General features: G+C 38.3%; 1 protein-coding gene across 2 annotated transcripts in view; it reads left to right on the forward strand.

Annotated features, from left to right (window-relative positions):
- The window catches only part of UBN2 (ubinuclein 2), a gene marked incomplete at its 5' end in the record, with an annotated part of 53,453 nt that overhangs the window by 24,857 nt on the left and 8,960 nt on the right, over positions 1–19,636 (forward strand). Inside the window, 9 exons of one of the 2 annotated variants that reach the window (XM_082490070.1) lie at positions 1,151–1,259; positions 2,318–2,816; positions 6,368–6,438; positions 7,143–7,272; positions 8,578–8,696; positions 9,290–9,403; positions 10,820–10,963; positions 14,657–14,707; positions 19,015–19,057. In XM_082490070.1, the coding sequence (XP_082346196.1) occupies positions 1,151–1,259; positions 2,318–2,816; positions 6,368–6,438; positions 7,143–7,272; positions 8,578–8,696; positions 9,290–9,403; positions 10,820–10,963; positions 14,657–14,707; positions 19,015–19,057 (1,280 nt within the window). Of the gene's footprint in view, positions 1–1,146; positions 1,260–2,317; positions 2,817–6,367; positions 6,439–7,142; positions 7,273–8,577; positions 8,697–9,289; positions 9,404–10,819; positions 10,964–14,656; positions 14,708–19,014; positions 19,058–19,636 lie in introns of both variants that reach the window. The other variant, XM_082490071.1, reaches the window with a different exon arrangement.

Below are 19,636 nucleotides of genomic sequence, written 5' to 3' on the forward strand. Positions count from 1 at the left end.
ACCCTGACCGTTCTGTGAGATGAAGAGGCTGAAAGCAGAATGATGCACAGCACTGGTTTATTGCGTGTTCTGTTTTGTGGCTCGTGTATTAGTGTTTGGGAAATCACTCAGGATATCCACAGGTTGTCCAGTCTTGTAAGACCATCTGTTTAGGCAAGCTAACAAGTTGTGTCCATCCATCTTGAAGTGACAGATGATTCTGTAATTTTATAGGAATTTTATTATAAGATAAGGACTTAAATTCTTCAACTCTGCCTTTATAATTTTGCACAAAGCTTGCATGATTTGAAATTGTTTCTAATATTCAGAATAGCACATAAACCAAAATATCTGTTAAAATAAACTCAGCACATAAGAATAGCTATATTAAGTATACGTATAGTCTTTCCCGAACAGCGTGCTGTTCTATGTACTCTGACAAGTTGTGATCAATGTGAACATAATTACTTGCATATGACATTCACAAGTTCTGTGCCATTCCATTTTCTGGTTTCTGATGTCTTTTCCTGCTCTATAAGTCTTTACGTTTAACGTAATTTTAAGGGTTCTTGTATTGGATCTGACTGGGATAGAGTTAACTTTCGTAGTAGCCTTCACAGTGCTGTGATTTGGATTTGTGACTAAAACAGCATTGATAACACACCAAAGTTTTGTCTGTTGCTGCATAATGTTTGCACAGCATGGAGGCTTTTTTTTCCCCTACCCTGCACCAGCAGGTAAGCTAGAAATCAGCAAGAACTTGGGAGGGCAGCCAGCTGATGAATTTGCCAAAAAGGTATTCCATACCATGTAACTTCATACCCAGCAATGAAACTGTGATAACAGTAGATGATGGGGGGAATTCAGTCTTCCAAGGTGGCCATTGCTTATACTGGCTGGGCATCAGTCTGGGTGTGCTTTGAAGTATTTTTCTTATTGAAAACTCTGAATTCAGTAACTGTTTAAAAAATTATAAATGATTGAGACTTGTTGAGTAACTTCAGTTGCTGCTAGGAATCCAGTGGTACTGCTTGCCTTTTACACACATTGAGGTATTTTTCCTGGCTCTCGATTGGAAAGTGTAAGGAAAACTAAATGTTTCTTGCTGTAAAAGTCCTTTAGTTAGGGTGGAAGAATCACTGTCCTTTATTTGATGTCTTTATCTAGATAGCTAAGTTAAAAGAAAGTGAAGACCGTGGAATGAAGAAGCGCAAGCGGAAAGATGAAGGGACAGAAAAGGAGAAGAAGCCTCGGAAAATGAAAGTTCCTAAGCAGTTGGGGTAGGTTTGTTTCTTTAGATGACACCGTTGAATTGCATGTGAGGTTGGATTTCGTGATTGTATGCTATTTGTAATATTATCTCAGCTGTTTAGAATATTGTATTTCTAAACTATAGTTTATCATTTTTATAGCTATTAATTATAAATAATATATTTTGGTGTTGAAATATGTGTGGAGGGTTTGTATAAATACATCCTACAAGCTAATTTATTTGTCCCCTAAAATTTTGAACAAGGAATAATAAAACAAGGAAAGACAAATCACAGAAAAGAAATTTGGAGTCTGTGAATAGCATTATCCATCGTTCTTCCACCCAAAGTCTTATATAGCACTAAGAATTATATCTTTTAATGAAAAATAATTTTCTTCCCATCCCTTGGTTTCTAATCTGGAAACCTGTAAACATAGTAAGAAACATGTAGAATAATTAAGCTAACTTTGTGTGTTTTCCTGAGCTCTGAGGCTAACATGGAAGGATTGAAGTGGTGGGTTTTTTAATTGGCTTCTAGAAAACTGTTGTTGAATGAAAGTTGTGTTATTGTGAATATTCAAGTTGGTATTGAAAATTTATTGATGATAACTGTCATCAAGGTGGTGAATTGGCTGAAAATGCTTAGTTTAAGTAGCCTATAGATGTTGAGCCTGCATGTTAAAATTCTTAGCAATGAAAAGAATTTTAACGTACATGGTGTGGCTAGATTTAAAGCAATCTGCCACCATTCAGGAGGCTGAGAGACAAGTTTGTGTATTTTAGTAGCATAGATCAGCCATGAGTTTAACAATTTTTCCAAGTTCTCCATAATTAAATTGAGGTATTGAAAGTAAATAACCTTTGCCTTAAAGTGTACAAAACTTAGCAAAACAAATCAGAGCATTAAATCACCTGACCAGGACAGCTTTACGGTAATTCATAGAATAGTGTGAAGATGGAAGCACAAAGTATTTGCTTCTTTCCCCGATAATTCTTTAATTGAACAAAACACCCAGATTTTTGTTAAACGTTACTAGGGCCTCAAAAGTCATATGCGTTCTAATATAATATTTCTCTCCTCTACAGAGTAATGGCCTTAAATTCACACAAGTCTGAAAAGAAGAAAAAGAAATTGTATAAAGACTCACTCTCTCTGGCTGCCATGATCCGTAAATTTCAGAAGGAGAAGGAAGCCATGAGGAAGAAGGAATCTAGCCCAAAACCTCCAGTGACTGTTGCAACCTCTACCCCTAGTAAAATTCCTTCCTCCTCTCTCAGTGCAGGAAATGATATCTCTGACTTGAATCTTAGGATCAATGATCCTGTCCTCTCCATTTTCGGTAGCACAAATGAACCTGAGCTCCTGCAAGAAACTGAAAGTACCCTGGAGATGCTGGGAGACATTGATTTTGACAAGTTGCTTGATGGCACTTCTGATGGCAGCCCAGTATCTGAGCTGTCAGGAGAAAATGGAAATGTCGCTCAGGCAACCTACACCACTCAGGTCATGACACCCAAGCAGGTGCCTGCCCTCCCAGAAGGTCTGCCTATGCTACTTGAAAAGCGCATTGGAGACCTTCGAACAGTAAGTATGAATTCACTGGTAAGGGATTGCATTCAAGAATCTGAGAGAATGAGGAAGAATAATTAGGGCCTCAGTTGTGATCCTTGAATTGCTGGCTGAAACCCTAAAAAATGTAGAATTGATCTTAATGTCAATCTTAAAGGCTGTATTTATACTCAGATGAAAATGGGCACAGAGAAGATGCAGATCAATTGTTAAAGCAGCGTTTGTTACATAGTGGAGACAAGGTTTTCTAAATATTCTGTGTACTTGTAATGTAAGTTTGGGTTTTTTCCATAATGGAAATATCAGTGTTACTTTAACTTGAGTTATTAATTGGTGAAATGGGTGGGTGTTTTCTTGCTTTGGAGGAGGAAACTTGAAATATGACTGCAGCTTAAAAATCAATGTATTGAATTTTTGGCTTTGTAACATAAATGCTAACTTGCCAGTTGAAAAGAAAAAAAAAAACAAACCACAAAGAAACAACAGCAACAACAAAAAAAATAACACTGCCAAAATTCACCACCCAACTAGAGAGAGAGAGAAAAAAACAAACAAAAAAACAAAAAAAAAAACCAAACAAATAAACAAAACCACAAAAAAACACCCACGAAACTGAATATTTTCTTTTGGAAGGTTAGAATGTAGTCCAAACTCATAAAAAAACATTAATGAAAAGTATTAAATGCGCAGGTTACAAACATCCCAATAGCCTATTGAAAGGAATCAGAGCTATTAAGGTATTATATGCTCCTTGTTTCAGTTGTGGATGTTATCTTAAGTTGAGAATAAATTTCTTGTTTGATTGTCCAGATTCTGATATTAAAGCTTTTCCTGACTCAGAACAAAGTGCAGCTTTTCCTTACTCAGGGGAAGTTTTGAAAAAGCAGTTCAAGTTACTACCTTTTGGGAAGAATAATTTACAGTAGCAGAGCTTGCTTTGCTTCAGGTCAGAGTAATAATAAAACATAAAGTTTGTCTTACCTGTATGTAAATGTCTTTTAGTGTTCTTAGTTATTTTTAAATGTAACAAGCCTAAATACAGCCAAGGGGTTAATATTTACTAAAGTGAGAGAGATTATTTTGTCTGCCTCTGAATATTCAGGTTAATTTTGCTATGAATCGACAATAAGCTTCTAGCAAAACTGGATTAGGCCAAAAGTCAGGAAGTGTTAGTGGCCTGCCCCAAATTCATGCTGTTCCACTATACAGCAAGTCCCACCAAGCTGGAGGAAAGTTTAATTCAGTGTCTCTTGGAAAACCTAACTCTTCTATCTTTTGCTTTTGATAATGTCTTCTGGAAGTTTGGTATTGGCAGAGCAAGTCTACCCATACACTTGGGGAAAAACTAGACTGTGTGTTGACTTTTCCTTACCTTTTGCAAATTGCAATCAGCTGACATATTATCAGTGGGGGAAAACATCTTCCAAAAAGCAGGAAAAAAGAAATGGGTCTGTCAGATACTTAACAGGCTCACAGCTTTAGTGCTCTGCAGTGCAAAGAAAGCTAAGAAGTTTATAAAGCAGTACAAAAAAGCTGAATGAAAAAAAGCTGAATTGAAAGCTCCATTCAAAAATGAATGGAGTATGATATATCCAGATTTAAAAAAAAAAAAAAAAAAAAAATTAATTGGAAAGCCACTGACTAAATACAATAAAAACTTTCTGACTTCCTCTTATGGATTAATGTCTTCTAGTTCCCTAAGTAGGCAATTCTGAACTACCATGACAGAAGACAATACTGTACAAAAGCAGGGAAGTAATAAAACGGCTTTTTTTCTATTGTGAATGTAACTGTAAAGATTGGGGGGTGGGGGGAAACAACCACCACAGTTCAGTGATAGCAATGCAGTTTTTGAATCTGCCAGCGTTGCTTTCTTCAAAAGTCAAAAACGCTGTTCAGTATGATAGTACAATGCTGAAATCTCCTTTCAGGGTCTACCTCAGACTGAAATGTCAAAGCACATCTTTCCTTCCACGTTATCTAAACCAGATCATAATAATCTTTGTCAGTTATGCTTAAAGATACTGGATTTAAGACTTCCAAACTTGTGGTTTTGGTATCCTATCACTTGTAAACACCTATAACCTTTCTTATATATTTTTTTTTTTTTTTTTTACCAGGACAAATGCTTCAGTATTGTTAAATAGATAGTACCATCCCCTCAGCAGCTGAATTTATGGTAGAAAGTAGTGAGCAGAATGCAGTCTTTATAGGAACTTACAAAAACTTATCAATGTTCATGACTGAAGCAGTAAAGCATTCAAACAATGGGCTAACCTTACGGTTTCTGATAGAGTATCAGACTCCCGTTTTCCTGTGCAGTGTAGAGTTCACAATTCCAGAAAATATTTTTCTTTCAAACTTAAATGGGTCAGTTACAAAGACCAAAAACAGTAAGTATTTCATAGTAATAAAGGAATTTTATCAAGTTAACACTTGCATTTATTTCTAGGTTTTAGCTATATTGTCACAACTCACTATTTTTTTTTTTAAAGGCAGAATTAGGTTTTTTTATTTATTTGAATATTCAGCCTTTTAGCATGTTGGCTGCCTCTAATGTTTGGCAGTCACTATAATCATACCACACTTGCCTTTTTTGCATGTGTATCCTTTTCCAGCTCCTTTAGATATTTGCTGTTTGGTCCCAGTGCCAGAATATAAGATGACAATAAGCCCCTAAACATGGTGTTTTTTTTTTCTCTTGACTTCTGTAAGTCTGCAGAGTGGATGAACACTAGAGAGATCTCACTGATTTTTGTAGAATGATGCAGGGATTTGGCTTTCTCCTACAAGCTGTCATTGCAGAAATAAGAATCTAGTTGATAAGAACACAGATCAAGGGATTTTGCATGGGAATTCCTGTGAGATCAGTAAAAGCTTCTGATAAAGGGAAGTATTTATAGGAATACATACTCCACTCCACCCCACCCCTGCCTCCAAACAGACCCAGGAAGAGACCAGACAAAAATATTAGAGAGAGCCTAAAGATGGTGAGAATGCTGGATGGCACCAGAAAAGAGGGATGGGGTATTCCTCAGGCATGCATAATCCCTTTGTAGAAATTGCAGTGAAGGAGACTGAGATGGATCTAAGGTGGCTGGGGAGTTGTAACTGGGTGAGGCACATGACAGAGGTAAAAAAGGAGTCTTTCGTAGATTGAGGGTAGAAATGCGTTGATGCACTTGCCTGTAAAGTAAAGCAATGCCCCTCTTTTTAAAGCAGGTGGTGGTGGAATGTTGCTGCTGGTGAGATAATAAAATATCTCTATTTTTTTTCTTTGTGGTTATTGAAAAGATGAATGTGTTAACTAACATCAGTGATCCAGCCAGATTCTAAATAGAATGATTGTTTGTCCTAGAGCAAGGTGTTTTTATTTGAGTATGATAACAGTCCTCACCTTTTTTTCTAAACAGCTGAGTATAGTTTGGGTTTGTATATATTTTTTCCAAGTAATGCTGTTCTCTGGAAAATAAGAATGTGATACAGCTGTAAAAGTAAAGATGCAAAGGTTGTTGGGATAAAATGCTCTATGAACTTTTGGATACCCTTTATTGCTGTATTTTCAGGCCGCCAAGATGTTTGATGAAGAAGGCAGGAAGAAGTTTTTCACGCAAGACATGAATAATATTCTGCTGGAGTAAGTGCTTATCTGTACAACCTTCCCTTTTTGGAAAGGGGTTGAAAGGAAAAGTACAGAAGAGGAAATATTATTGAGGTTGTTCCAACAAAGCCCTTAAAAGTCAATGAAGGTAGATCAGTCTAAGCTAGTTATTGGCTAAAGAGATTTATATATGAATACAATTCCTGTCATGACTATCTGTCTGTCTTTATCCGGTGTAAAGTGTTTTGTAGTGCCCTGTGTCCTTGATTTCATGTGTAAAATTCAACAAATCTGCCATTATTTCTTCCTGTCCCCCACTTTCATAACTAAAAACACCTTCAGCTTTCATGAAGGAAAATGTCAGCTCTTTTCACTCTATAATCCTTAAGCAAAGTGTTGCAATATAGCAGGTTCTATGTTCATATTCTAAGAAACAAAGTAATCTGTAGAAGACTGTAGCAGTCAAAATTGTGTCAAGATTCATGTGCAATGGTGGGAGTAAATGAACACCATCATTCAAATTTCAGCATTGCTGGAGAACTATGTATATGAGTGGTTTCTTGCCATTGATAAAGACTTCCTCCTTTTGTAAAAAAGGTTCTCTGAAAATATCCCAAGCTGCTGTTTTTAGTATGCATAGCTAGAACGTTACACATGCAAAGCTTCCTTAGGTTTTTGTTCAGTTGTCATCTTCATCTTGGAGTGCCTCGCTGGCTGACTGTCTCTTGTTTGTTTGTCAGTATTGAACTACAGTTACAGGAGATAAATCCTGCCATCCGCAATGGAGTGTACTCTCACCTTGAGGCTTTTGTGCCATGCAATAAGGACACACTGATAAAGCGTCTGAAGAAATTACACCTCAATGTCCAGGTAATGATGGGGAGATTAGCTCCAGCATGAGTCAATTATATGATAGTGATGAGGACAGAATGCAGGAGAGTAGAGCAACAGCCACACAGTCTCCAGTAAAGCAAAAAATTTTTGGATCAGTTGCTAGATCAACTTAAAAGCTTTCTTCTGTGTACCTGCTATTGTCGCTACTTTAGGAACAAATATTAAGTGTTTCACACGCTTTATTTGAGTATGAAGTGCTTTCACCTTGAAAGCTGGGTACAGGATATGTATCAAAGTAGCAGAACTAGAAAGCCCCAGTAACCATGGTTATGACAGGCTAAAAAATAATTACTATTGCATTTGCTTTTGTGTCAAGAGAAAAGAAAAGCTAGAGGGATAATAGATGAGCCAGCCTGTACTGTCTGTGCAAATTTTGTGTTGTGGCTAGGTCTTACAAATACTTTGTAATTTGCAGTTGCTTTTCTCTTAAAGAATATGCTTTCCTATTGAATAAAAAAGTTCTCTGTGATCTAAAGTATCCTGATCCAATTCTTTAGATGAAATCCAGGACTAAATCTTGCAGAGGATCTGAGGATCATGAATGCAGAGATCTCAGAACTTGCTAAGGCGACAAACATTCATATGCTATTTCTCAGCAGTAAGATGTAATAGCACATAGTATTCTAGTTCTTCTCAATAAGCAGTTATAATTAAGAATGTAAAGTTAAAAGATGTAGGAAGAGAATTTAAAAACATGTAGGGAAGCATATAGTATATTACTTTAATGTTTGAAGTTCTTAATATTTGGAGACAATTCTGAATACATAGTGCTTACCTGAGGTACACAAATTACATAAAATAATCTAATACTCAGATAATCTAATACATATATTTTGTTCAGCAGCTAGGATGCTTTTATACCACAGTTCTTGGAGACTTGGTTAATTGAATACTTGTTTGCAAGTCCTGAGATACTCATTGGTCAAGTCATTTTGCTTATTCCCCTCAGGTTTGATTCCCTTCACTATTTTGATTAAAAAGCAATATTTAATGAGATCATGCCGTAATGTTTTGGGATATTCATGATATGTTTCCTTGTGACTATCTTTCATTGTTTCTGGTCTCAAGATTTGTAAGTGTTGTATGAGAAGTTCCAAGTCTGTGCAGTTCTATAATGCTGTTGCACCTAACAGTGCCATGGAGGAAATGATTGTTGCAGTCAATAGATAGTACTAGGAATATTGTGTCAGGAGTGAATAGGAAATATTGTTTTGTGAAACTGTCCGAAACACTCTTTACATCGCATCTACTAGCACTGCTTTGGTGTTTCTCTTTTCACAGGATGACCGCTTGAGAGAACCACTGCAAAAGCTGAAACTGGCTGTCAGTAACGTCATGCCTGAACAGTTATGCAAGTATCAAGAGGACTGTCAGGCCCGCAATCAAGCCAAGAATGCCAAGTAGGTATTTCTGGAGTCTGTGCGCGCCCATTCTAGAGTCCTGCTGGAAGTCTGTCTGTCTTACAGGTGTCTGTAAGTTTTTTGAATTGTATAAAGTATTTAGTTTTGTGAGTGTTGTCACCTGACTCTGGAAAGAAATTCCATTAACTGAACGAAATAGGTCTTGAGAGGAAGACATAAACTGTGAGGAGGATACTGGAGATTCTCAAAATGCTAGATTAATGGAGGAGTATGGTGCGTTCAGGTTCTTGATGTATTTTGTCCTTGTTCATTGTAATTGTTTGCCTCAGTTATCTAATTTTAGACTTGGAGAAGCATTAGTAGACTGATAAGCATCCTGCCATGTCCCAGTAGAGGTACTACATGAAGCTTATTGCCAGCATCCTTGATAGCATCTATACAATGTGTCCTTCTCACTTGCCTTTGAGGACCATGAAGCAGTGGGGGGAGGAAGATGAACTGTTTGCCCTTTCAGGAATGGTATAATGAGAATCTGATGACGGGTCCTTTTTTTAACACCTAAAGCAACACTCCGTTCTCAAACATTTTGTCTGTGTTGTATACCTATAAAAAACCAATTGTTCTAACCATAGATTGCAAGCGGAAGATGAACGAGAGAAAAATGGATCAGAGGAAGATGATGATGAAAAACCTGGAAAGAGGGTTGTGGGACCCAGAAAGAAGTTTCATTGGGATGACACAGTGAGGTGAGACAAAACTGCCTTGTCCACTAAGAATTTTCACTGACTTCATAAAGGGCTCTCCAAGGGGATATTACATGATACTGTTTAAATAATCATTCTCAGAAGTTTTGGAGTGTTGGGGATAAATATGCTACAGTGGTAAACCACCATTTTAATTAATTTGAAAGGCAAGATCATCCTGTGTCCAACCCTTTTTTCACTGCTTGTTTTTCTGCTTTCTCCAAATACATGAGTTTTCCTGGTCCTAGGACTCTGAGCTTCTTTAAGCAAAGAACAGAGGTGTAAGCCGTTATACCTGCTTCTCACCGTTGTAGGAATAGGTCACAAAACACTGTCACCCAATGATCAGTAAAAACTAGAATAGGGCTAGAATAGGGCAGACCACCAAAATTATTGGTGCTGGTTTGACAAGCCAGCATCCAGAATGCATGAATCTTAACCCTTCCTGTCCCCTCTGAACACAAATTCTATGTTATCTCTCAAGAGCGACACAGATTGTCTGAAATGAATTCTCATTGTTTTGTTTCCTAGGATAGATTTTACTGAAAACTGAATTAAATTAACCTAGATGGGCTTTTAAGCAAGTAGAGACTTCTAAATTAGTAATTTTCCCATGCAAGGTCTAAGCTAATTTTAGTACAAGTATACATATTATTAAAAGGGACTAGTGGATTGATGAATCTTTTTACTATGCTAAGACAACAGGGAAGCAAGCTTCGTGGAATATATACAACCAGTATAGCTTGGACTGACCTAGAAGAAGCCATACTTCAAGAAGAGATATTTAAATCTGTTTTTTGATTCAGGAGTCTCTGAAAGGCCAGTGTTACTTAATTGTGTGCACTTTTGTATTTTTAAGGAGAGTAAAAGACAGCATCCCTAGCAGAAAGGATCTTTTGTTGAAATATTCAGTGTAGAATGGATTTCACTTGCTTTCAGACATTCTCCATCTTAAATGAGATAGAGGTCAGTAAGCAAAGTGAGTGGAGGTGTTTCAGCTATGAGGAAACCACAAAGGAAATGTAAAACCAATTATAAAATGACAGTAAGGACGTAAGAGCCCTATGGTCAGCTGGAAATGGAGAAGTGACAGTAGCAGATCATACCAGTTGTAGCGGCAAGCTCGTTCAGTGACAAACTTCCAGAAAAGTGATTGAAAGTGAGCTCTTCCTACAATTGGCAATGGGTAGCAGCTGTATAGCATCAGTGCTTCCATTTCTCAGCCTTCTTCTGCTGACCTTTTGGAAGGATTTTTTCTTTCAATATCATCATAGTATCATAGAATGGTTTAGGTTGGAAGGGACCTTAAAGATCATCTAGTTCCAACCCCCCTGCCACGGACAGGGACACCTTCCATTAGACCAGGTTGGTAAAAGTCCCATCCAGCCTGGAATATATTTATTGTGTTTCTTTCTGCAGGTCTCTGTTGTGTAATCTTGTGAAGATCAAGCTGGGATGCTATGAGCTAGAGCCAAATAGAAGTCAGTCTGCTGAAGATTACCTCAAAACCTTTATGGAAACAGAAGTGAAACCACTTTGGCCTAAAGGCTGGATGCAGGCAAGGTGAGATGCTTGCTTTATATATCTATTTATTTTGGTGTTAACTATTTCTTGGATCTTACTTATTGTCATATATTTGACTCAACCATGTACTATTAATATTGGTTATAACTTCAAAATATCAGTGGAACTGGAATATTTTAAAAGAATTAATGTTTTTCAGAAGTTAATTTTCTATCTTGTTTGCAAGCCTGAGAACTAAAAAATCCACTGTTCTCCTTGGAGAACTGCTTGCTTTTGTCATCTGCTGGAGACCGAACTTACTAAAGTTCATAACACAGTGTGTGATACTTCATTTGAGGGGGAAGTATGAGGCAGGGTGTAGCTGCATGGGAAGTACTTTCTCTGATACAGGCAGTGATCTAGAAAGCAGTTTTGTTTATGTTGTAAGTGGTCTAATAATGCAGTGTGACATAGACTTTAAAATTATGAGCTGGAATTTCAACACCAGAGTTCAGAAAACACTAAGGTTTGTGCTCTTTATTTCCTGTATGCAATGGGGATGCTCTGTGATGCTGCAGTTAAAGATACACCAGTTTCTTAAAGAAGACTTGCGCTTACTTCCTACTGACTTAACATACAAAACACAACATACTAAACTTACACAAAAGGGAAAAAAAAACAAACGAGAGCAATAGTAATAATTGTGAAATACAAATTTGACAAAGTCTTCAAACACTTGAAAGTGGAAGAAGAAAATCAAATATAGATGGTGTGTTTTTCCTTCTGTAGTAACCACTGCAAAAGACAATTTCGCATCAAATCTTGACCTAACTGTAAAAGCTAAATGATACAACAATATTAATCAGTTTGCTCAAGAATACCTTGATTGTAGATTAGTCAAATCTGTATCAAGCTATAAAAATAACTGTACTGAGATATTTCCTAGAATAGCCAGTGTAGAAAATAAGGGTGTAATAAGCTGCTTGTGAAATAGTAATGAAAGGAACAAATGAAGTTTTACACTTCATGGCTTATGGTTGACTTATTTCTGTTCAAGGATCTAATTTTGTATAGTAAGTACCCTGATGAGTGAGACATCACTTATGAAGATTTTATTAAAGTAGACGAGAAAAGGAATCCCAGTTTCAAAACAGATACAGAGATCACTGACAGTGGAGAAATGATCAAGTGATTGTGTCATTTAAGAACACGTAGAAGTGAAGCATGTTGACACTCTGTATTTGAAAACCATCTAATGTATATGGTTCTCTCCTTTTCATACAAGAAGTGTTCTTTTAAACCATCTGTAGAAGTGGTTTCATAAAAAAAGACAAAAAAAACCCAAGCAAAAATAACCCAAACTCCAAAAAATACCCTTCCCCCCTGCCAAAAAAAAAAAAAAAAAAACCAAACAAACAAAAACCACCCACAAACCAAACAAACCCCAAGAGCTGCTTGATCATAACTTCTGCTGACCAGCAAGACTTCTTTTACCAGCTGGGCAGTTTTGCTACTGTAATGAGTTACAAGTGGTCCTGTATTTACAGGGAGGTGCTTTACTTCCTAAACAGAAAGCAGGGATGTATTGTAATTTATAGACAAACAGTTATACATGGAAAGAGGAAAAAATATTTCCTGGAGTCTGACAGTGGTAACTCCTAATACAGCACGTTATTTATATGCCGGATGCTCATCTTGTTGGGGTGTTAGGGTACGGATTATCATGCTTAAGGCATATAGTGTTTTACCTTTATATGAGGCCTCAAGTGAGAAGGAGCTACATTAAATGCCTGATTATTTTTTTTTCCAGTTTGTGTTAAAAATGGCCTACTGACTATGTATTTCATAAGGAATTCTTACTAATCAGAGTATGTCTACGGTACCAGAACTTTGTGGGTTCAGCCCAGAGGAAAAATTTCTTGCTCTTTCAAAGTTAACTGTACTTAATGTTCCTCGTAGCTTAGTATAGAAGCATGAGGTAAGATGTCAATCATAACTTTCAACTGCACCTTGTTCATTTGTCTGTGAGTATCACAACTACCTTGTCACGTGAATTTTCTGCGTGCAACTTCTCTGCCCCAGGAGATTGTTTTATTAATATTCGTAGATTTAAAGAAATACATTTAGTCTTAAAGGATCCCAAAGCCTTTTCAAATAGTGTAACCCACTTTTTTGTAACTGGGTTGCATATTAATTCCATGTGTGTCTGAAAAAAGCCTGCAACCTTAATATGTGTATGTTCAAAAAAAGTGTAGGGAATGGGAAGTCCGTTTCCTTTACTTCTGAGAGTTTTATCATCTCTGGAGGTGGTCATGTAAGTAAGCTTGCAGCACATTTATTTTGCACAGGTCAAACAGCACGGTTGACTTGAAATTGTGATCAGGGAGAAACAATCTCATATTGATCTCTATCATCAATTTTTACATCTAAATATATGTATGCAATGGAGGGATTATTTTTCATGTGTGTTATTGCTTTGGAACATATACTGCACTGTCCTTTTTTTGTACCATATCTTTGACTTCTGTTCCTGTAGTAGTTATGCTTTTGTCTTGAACCTTTAAAGATGATACTAGAAATTACTGGGGCCTGGGATTCATTTTGGATTTTCATTTCAAAATGAAAAAGATTAAGGAATAGATCAACCACCTGGGGAAGCTGGGTAGATCAGAAAGTGGCACATTGAACTTATGAGGAATGTTCCTTTTCCATTCAGTAGTCTCTGATGGGGAGCAATGTAATACAGATTTGGAGGTTAGTATGGTGAAGAAAATGTGAAAGTGGAACCTGAGAATTAAGGCATTGGAACTGTAGTGAGAGGATGCAAATGTCTTCCTACCAGATTACACAAAACTTGTGGATACTTGGATTTTTCATAACTATTGCAGCTCTACAGGATGTATCAGTGGTGAAAAGCTCTTGTTTAGACAGCTGTTCATGATGTGGTCAGTGTTAGTATGATGGCAGTGGTGCAGGAAAGTTTTGGCTGTTCTAGTTTGCCTACCTGGAAACAGGGAAGGGGACCAAGTTTTCCTTAATTGTCCATTTATAGCTGCATTTGGGCAGCAAGCTGCAGAATAGGTACAGGTTAGGATTCGTTTTTACCTCCCACTTGTCAGCTCAGGAATTGATAACATGGAAATAAAAGCATATGAATTGTTGAGATTTGTCATACCAAGTCTTGCTGTTCGTTGGCTCTGTAATAAAATGTATGTGTAAGTCCAGTGTAATAAAGTCACTGAAATGGTACACAATGACCTATACAAAATACTGAAGAAAATTAAAAACAAGCTTGGTAACTGTAGTCTGACTTTTTTTTCCTCTGTGCTTTAAAAAAAAAAAGGCAAAACCAGACTAACCACAAAACAAAAACCTATGGTCAATGTGTGGGTGCATAGTGTGAAGAGTTTACAGTAATCATTCATTTGAGATTTGAATTATTTCCTTTGAGGAGAGAATTCAAAATCTATTTCTTCTGTCTACCTGAAGGAGTTAATGTTCTATTATGTTGACTTCTGCTTGTCCATTTACTGAGGTATTTTGAATGTAAACTTGAAATCTTTTTTTAGTGGTGTTCTTATGGCTGCCTGGAACTACATCGTGATAGCAATATAGACAAACTACGTACTAGCTGCTTTGGGGACAGATAATCAAAGGGTTCTTTTGAAAATTCAAGGATACTTTCATATTTGGTGGTCATGCTGATTGTTCCTGTAGAATCATCTTATGTTCCTTTCCTCACCATTCTTTTAGGATGCTTTTTAAAGAAAGCCGAAGCGTTCACAATCACCTCACTTCTGCCCCGTGAGTATAATATTGACAACTTACTATTATCTTTTTAAGTTGTTCGTAGCATCTTTTCCCATCTTCACTCTGCCTTTCCTTTGACTGAGGGGAGGAAAGGCAGATATTTTGGGATTTGTTTGAAGAGACTTAGAATGTTATTTTTTTTTAATGCTTTAATTTAGACATATAACTGTAACATTCTTGTGGCGTGTTATTTTAACTCAGTTATGACGTGGTTAGATAACTCAAGTGGATATTCATTCTTGGATTAATGCCTTTTACTTGAAGTGTTTCAAAGTGTTTCACTACCTAAATTTTGCTGTGCAGCATACTAAATTGAACTTGGAGACTGCAGTACTTACTGCTCTTTCTTTTCCTCATAAATATCTCTGTAACCACAGAAGGCTATGTATCTTAACAGAATTTTACCTTCTTGATTTCTCAGACACTATGTCCCTCTCAGGAGCAGCCCACATTCAGCCAGAAGTCAAATAAACAATTATGACTTCGAATAACACCCAAATTGCAACCTTTGTGATAAATATGATTAACATAAGATGTTTTTCTATGTAATAGCAAAACTGAGTCATGGTCCACCCACAGTAAGGTCTTTGTTTAACCAGGCATATTCCCAGTTTCTTAGGAAAGGAGAATAAATGACCTGTAAGATGTTAATCTGTTGATCCTATTGAAGAAATAGAAATGAGAAAAAAGGTGTGAAATGCTTTGGGCTCTTACTCTACCAATTCATTTCAGAGAAGCGATAGACAGCTAGGAATTATAAAAACACCTGAGAGGGGCCTGGTAGGAAATGGGGCCCACACTCACAAAAAGATGTTCAAACCATTAGCTCATCTGAAGTGCATCTATACCAATGCACGCGGTATGAACAATAAACAGGGGGAGCTTGAAGCCATGATACACCAGGAAAACTATGACATAGTGGCTATCACACAAATGTGGTGGGATGCCTCACAAGACTGGAGTGCCAAAATTGAAGGCTACAAACTCTTCAGGAGAGATAGACAGGAATGGAGAGGTGGTAGAGTGGCTGCGTATGTCAGAGAATGCTATGAGAGCTCAGAAATTAAGTATAGTGATAACAGGGTCGAGAGTGTTTGGATTAGGATAAGGGTAAATAAAGGTGACATTGCTGTGGGAGTCTGCTATAGACCTCCCAACCAAAGCAGTGAGGTGGACGAAGCCTTCTATAAGCAACTGGGAGAAATATTGCAGTTGTTTGCCACTGTACTTGTGGGGGACTTTAACCTCCCCGATATCTGCTGGGAATACAACATGGCAGACGGGGAACAATCCAGGAGGTTCCTGGAATGTGTGGAGGATAACTTCCTGATGCAGCTGATAAGTGAGCCGACCAGGGAAAGTGCCCTCCTAGACCTGCTCCTTGTGAACAGGGAAGAACTTGTGGGGGAAGTAAAGGTTGGAGGCCGTCTAGGGCACAGTGATCATGAGATGATTGAGTTCTCGATCCTTGGAGAAACAAGGAGGAGGGTTACCAAAGCTGCCACTTTAGACTTCCTGAGGGCAAATTTTAATCTGTTCAGAAGACTGCTAGACAGAATCCCTTGGGAGGATGCCCTGATGGATACAGGAGTCCAGGAAGGATAGACATACTTCAAGAAAGAAGTCTTAAAGGCACAGGAGCAGGCTTTTCCCATGTGCCGAAAAACAAGTAGGTGGGGAAGGAGGCCAGCCTGGCTAAATAGGGATCTCTTGCTGGATCTCAAAAAAAAGAGAGTCTACGACCTTTGGAAGAGAGGGCAAGTCTCTCATGAAGACTATAAAGATGTAGCGAAGCTATGCAGGGAGAAAATAAGGAGAGCTAGAGCTCAACCTGGCTACAGCTGTTAAGGATAATAAAAAATGTTTCTATAAATTCATTAATAACAAAAAGAGGATTAGGGAAAATCTCCCTCCTTTATTGGATGCAGAGGGAAACATAGTTACAAAGGATGAGGAAAAGGCTGAGGTGCTCAATGCCTACTTTGCATCAGTCTTTACAGTGGAACTAGCTGTTCCCTGGACACCCAGCCTCAAGAGCTAGGAGACAGGGAGGGGAAGCAGAATGAAAGCATCATGATTAAAGAGGAAGAGATCAGTGACTTGCTATGCTGTTTGGATGCATACAAGTCTATGGGACCGGATGGGCTACACCCAAGAGTGCTGAAAGAGTTGGCAGACGTGCTTGCCAAACCGCTTTCCATCATTTACAGGAAATCATGGCTAACTGGGGAGGTCCCAATGGACTGGAGGGTGGCAAATGTAACAACCATCTACAAGAAAGGCAAAAAGGAGGATCCAGGTAACTATATAGACCTGTCAGTCTAACCTCGATACCAGGGAAGGTCATGGAGCAGGTCATCTTGAGTGCCATCAAAACCCACATAATGGGCTACCAGGGGATCAGGCCTAGTCAGCATGGGTTTATGGAAGGCAGGTCCTGCCAGATGAACCTGATCTCCTTCTATGACAAGATTACCAGAATATTGGATGAGGGAAAGGCTGTTGATATCGTATACCTGGACTTTCAAAAAAGCATTCAATACTGTCCCCCCATACAATTCTCATGGAAAAACTGGCTTCACACGGCCTGAATGAGCATACAATCCACTGGATCAAGCACTGGCTAACTGGAAGGTCCCAAAAAGTAGTGCTCAATGGATTTAAATCCAGCTGGCGGCCGGTCACAAGTGGTGTGCCTTAGGGCTCAGTGTTGGGACCATTTCTGTTCCACGTCTTTATTGATGATCTTGATAAGGCATAGGGTGTATCATCAGCAAGTTTGCAGATGACACCAAGTTAAGCAGGAGTGTTGATTCCCAGGAGGATAGGGAAGCTCTACAGAGAGACTTAGATTGATGTTGGCCCAATGATCCAATCTGTGGTATGAGTTTCAACAAGGGCAAGTGCCAGGTCCTGCACTTGGGCCACAATAACCCCATGCAGCGCTACAGGCTTGGGGAGGTGTGGCTGGCAAGCTGCCTGGCAGAAAGAGACCTGGGGGTTCTAATTGACAAACGGCTGAATATGAGCCGGCAGTGTGCCCAGGTGGCCAAGAAAGCCAATGGCATCCTGGCTTGTATTAGAAATAGCATGGCCAGCAGAAGTAGGGAGGTGATTGTGCCCCTGTACTCAGCACTGGTGAGGCCACACCTCAAGTATTGTGTCCAGTTTTGGGCATCTCAATACAAGAGAGATATTGAGGTGCTGGAGCAAGTGCAAAGGAGGGCGACGAAACTGGTGAAGGGCCTAGCAGACAAATCGTATGAAGAGCAGTTGAAGGAGCTGGGACTGTTTAGTTTGAGAAGGAGGAGGCTGAGGGGAGACCTCATCACTGTCTACAACTATTTGAAAGGACGCTCTAGAGAGGTTGGTGCTGGTCTCTTCTCACAGGTAATTAATGACAGAACAAGAGGGAATGGCTTCAAGCTCCAACAGGGTAGATTTAGACTGAACATTAGGAAAGAATTTTTCACAGAAAGGGTGGTTCGGCATTGGAATAGACTGCCCAGGGAGGTGGTTGAGTCACCATCCCTGGATGTGTTTAAGAGACGTTTAGATGTGGTGTTGGGGGATATGGTGTAGGGGAGAACTTTGTAGAGTAGGGTAGATGGTTGGACTCGATGATCCCAAGGGTTTCTTCCAACCTAGACAATTCTATGATTCTATGCTTAACTTCAAAGTTGAAGGGGATGCTGTCCTTGCTCAGATAACTGCATTTGGTGCCATGGTGTTCACTTACACTGTAAAAGAACCTGAGAGTCTGTTAAATGGCTTCTTGCCACAAACAAAAGTTAGATACCACTTTTTCACAGTTGATAAGCAACAAAACACTTTTTTTGGGGGGAGGAAGCTGCTTTATATGTGGTTTGAAATACAAATGAGAACATGAAGTATACTCCTCAGTGACAAAAACATCATTGTAAAGTAAAACTATATAATATGTGACTTCAGTTTAGACAAAACTTTGCTAAGTAGACAAACTCTTAAGAGGCTAAAATGACTTGATATTTTGTAGTTTCTGTAAATTGGCAAACTAAAAAATAGCTCTACTGATATACATCAGGTTATATCAGCAATTCAGTGAATTTTGCTTCTAATTTAGAGATACATTAGGAAAAAAAAGGATTAAAAGTGTTTCTTGCTCTTTCCCCTATATTTTAACCCACTTTCTATTTTAAGGATGTTTTATTATTAAAGCTGGACTCTACTAGTCATCCTTGTAGTTTATTGGGACACAGTTAAAACTGAAATGACTCACCTGCCTTTTGTCTTCTGATGTGCATTTATTTCCTCTGTTTTAGGTCAAAGAAGAAGGTGATTCTGGCCCCTAAACCCAAAGCGAAGGTAAGTGCCTGTTTAGATACCTGACTTTTATATGACCATTTCATACAACCTGTTTTCTGCCTCTGATTCAGAAAAACTCTGGCAGAAGGCTTCCATCAGGAAATGCTATGAGAGCTTATTGAGTTGGTGGTATATTACTTTAAAGAAAGTAGTACAAAAGACTAGCTTTTTAACTTTAAGCTGTATTAGTTTTTTTGAAAATTAACTATGAAGAGGTACTAGTTCCAGTAAAGTTTCACTTTTTTTGGCGTGCTTTGTGTTTGTTTTCAGCTTGTATTAAACTTGGCAACACTGGAAAAATGTGTGTTTGGGAGGATAACATAGTAAGTTGATAGAGGTTCTCATTGTACACAACTAGGCGTTGTCTTAGTTCAGTTGCAATTTCACATAGCAATTGGATTAGCTACCCTGTTCTTCAAAGCATTGATTATTCTTAATTGTGTGGGACACTTCTAGTTATGTGGAGCAACAGCACTAGGTTTCTAATACAAATACTGAACTGGCACACAGGACTCCCACACCTAGCTGTCGTAGGTATCTTAATATGAAAATTTCAATAGTAGATCTTCAGTTCACCTG

The sequence above is a fragment of the Vanellus vanellus genome (assembly GCF_965231255.1).
Source record: "Vanellus vanellus genome assembly, chromosome: 1".
NCBI lineage: Eukaryota > Metazoa > Chordata > Aves > Charadriiformes > Charadriidae > Vanellus > Vanellus vanellus.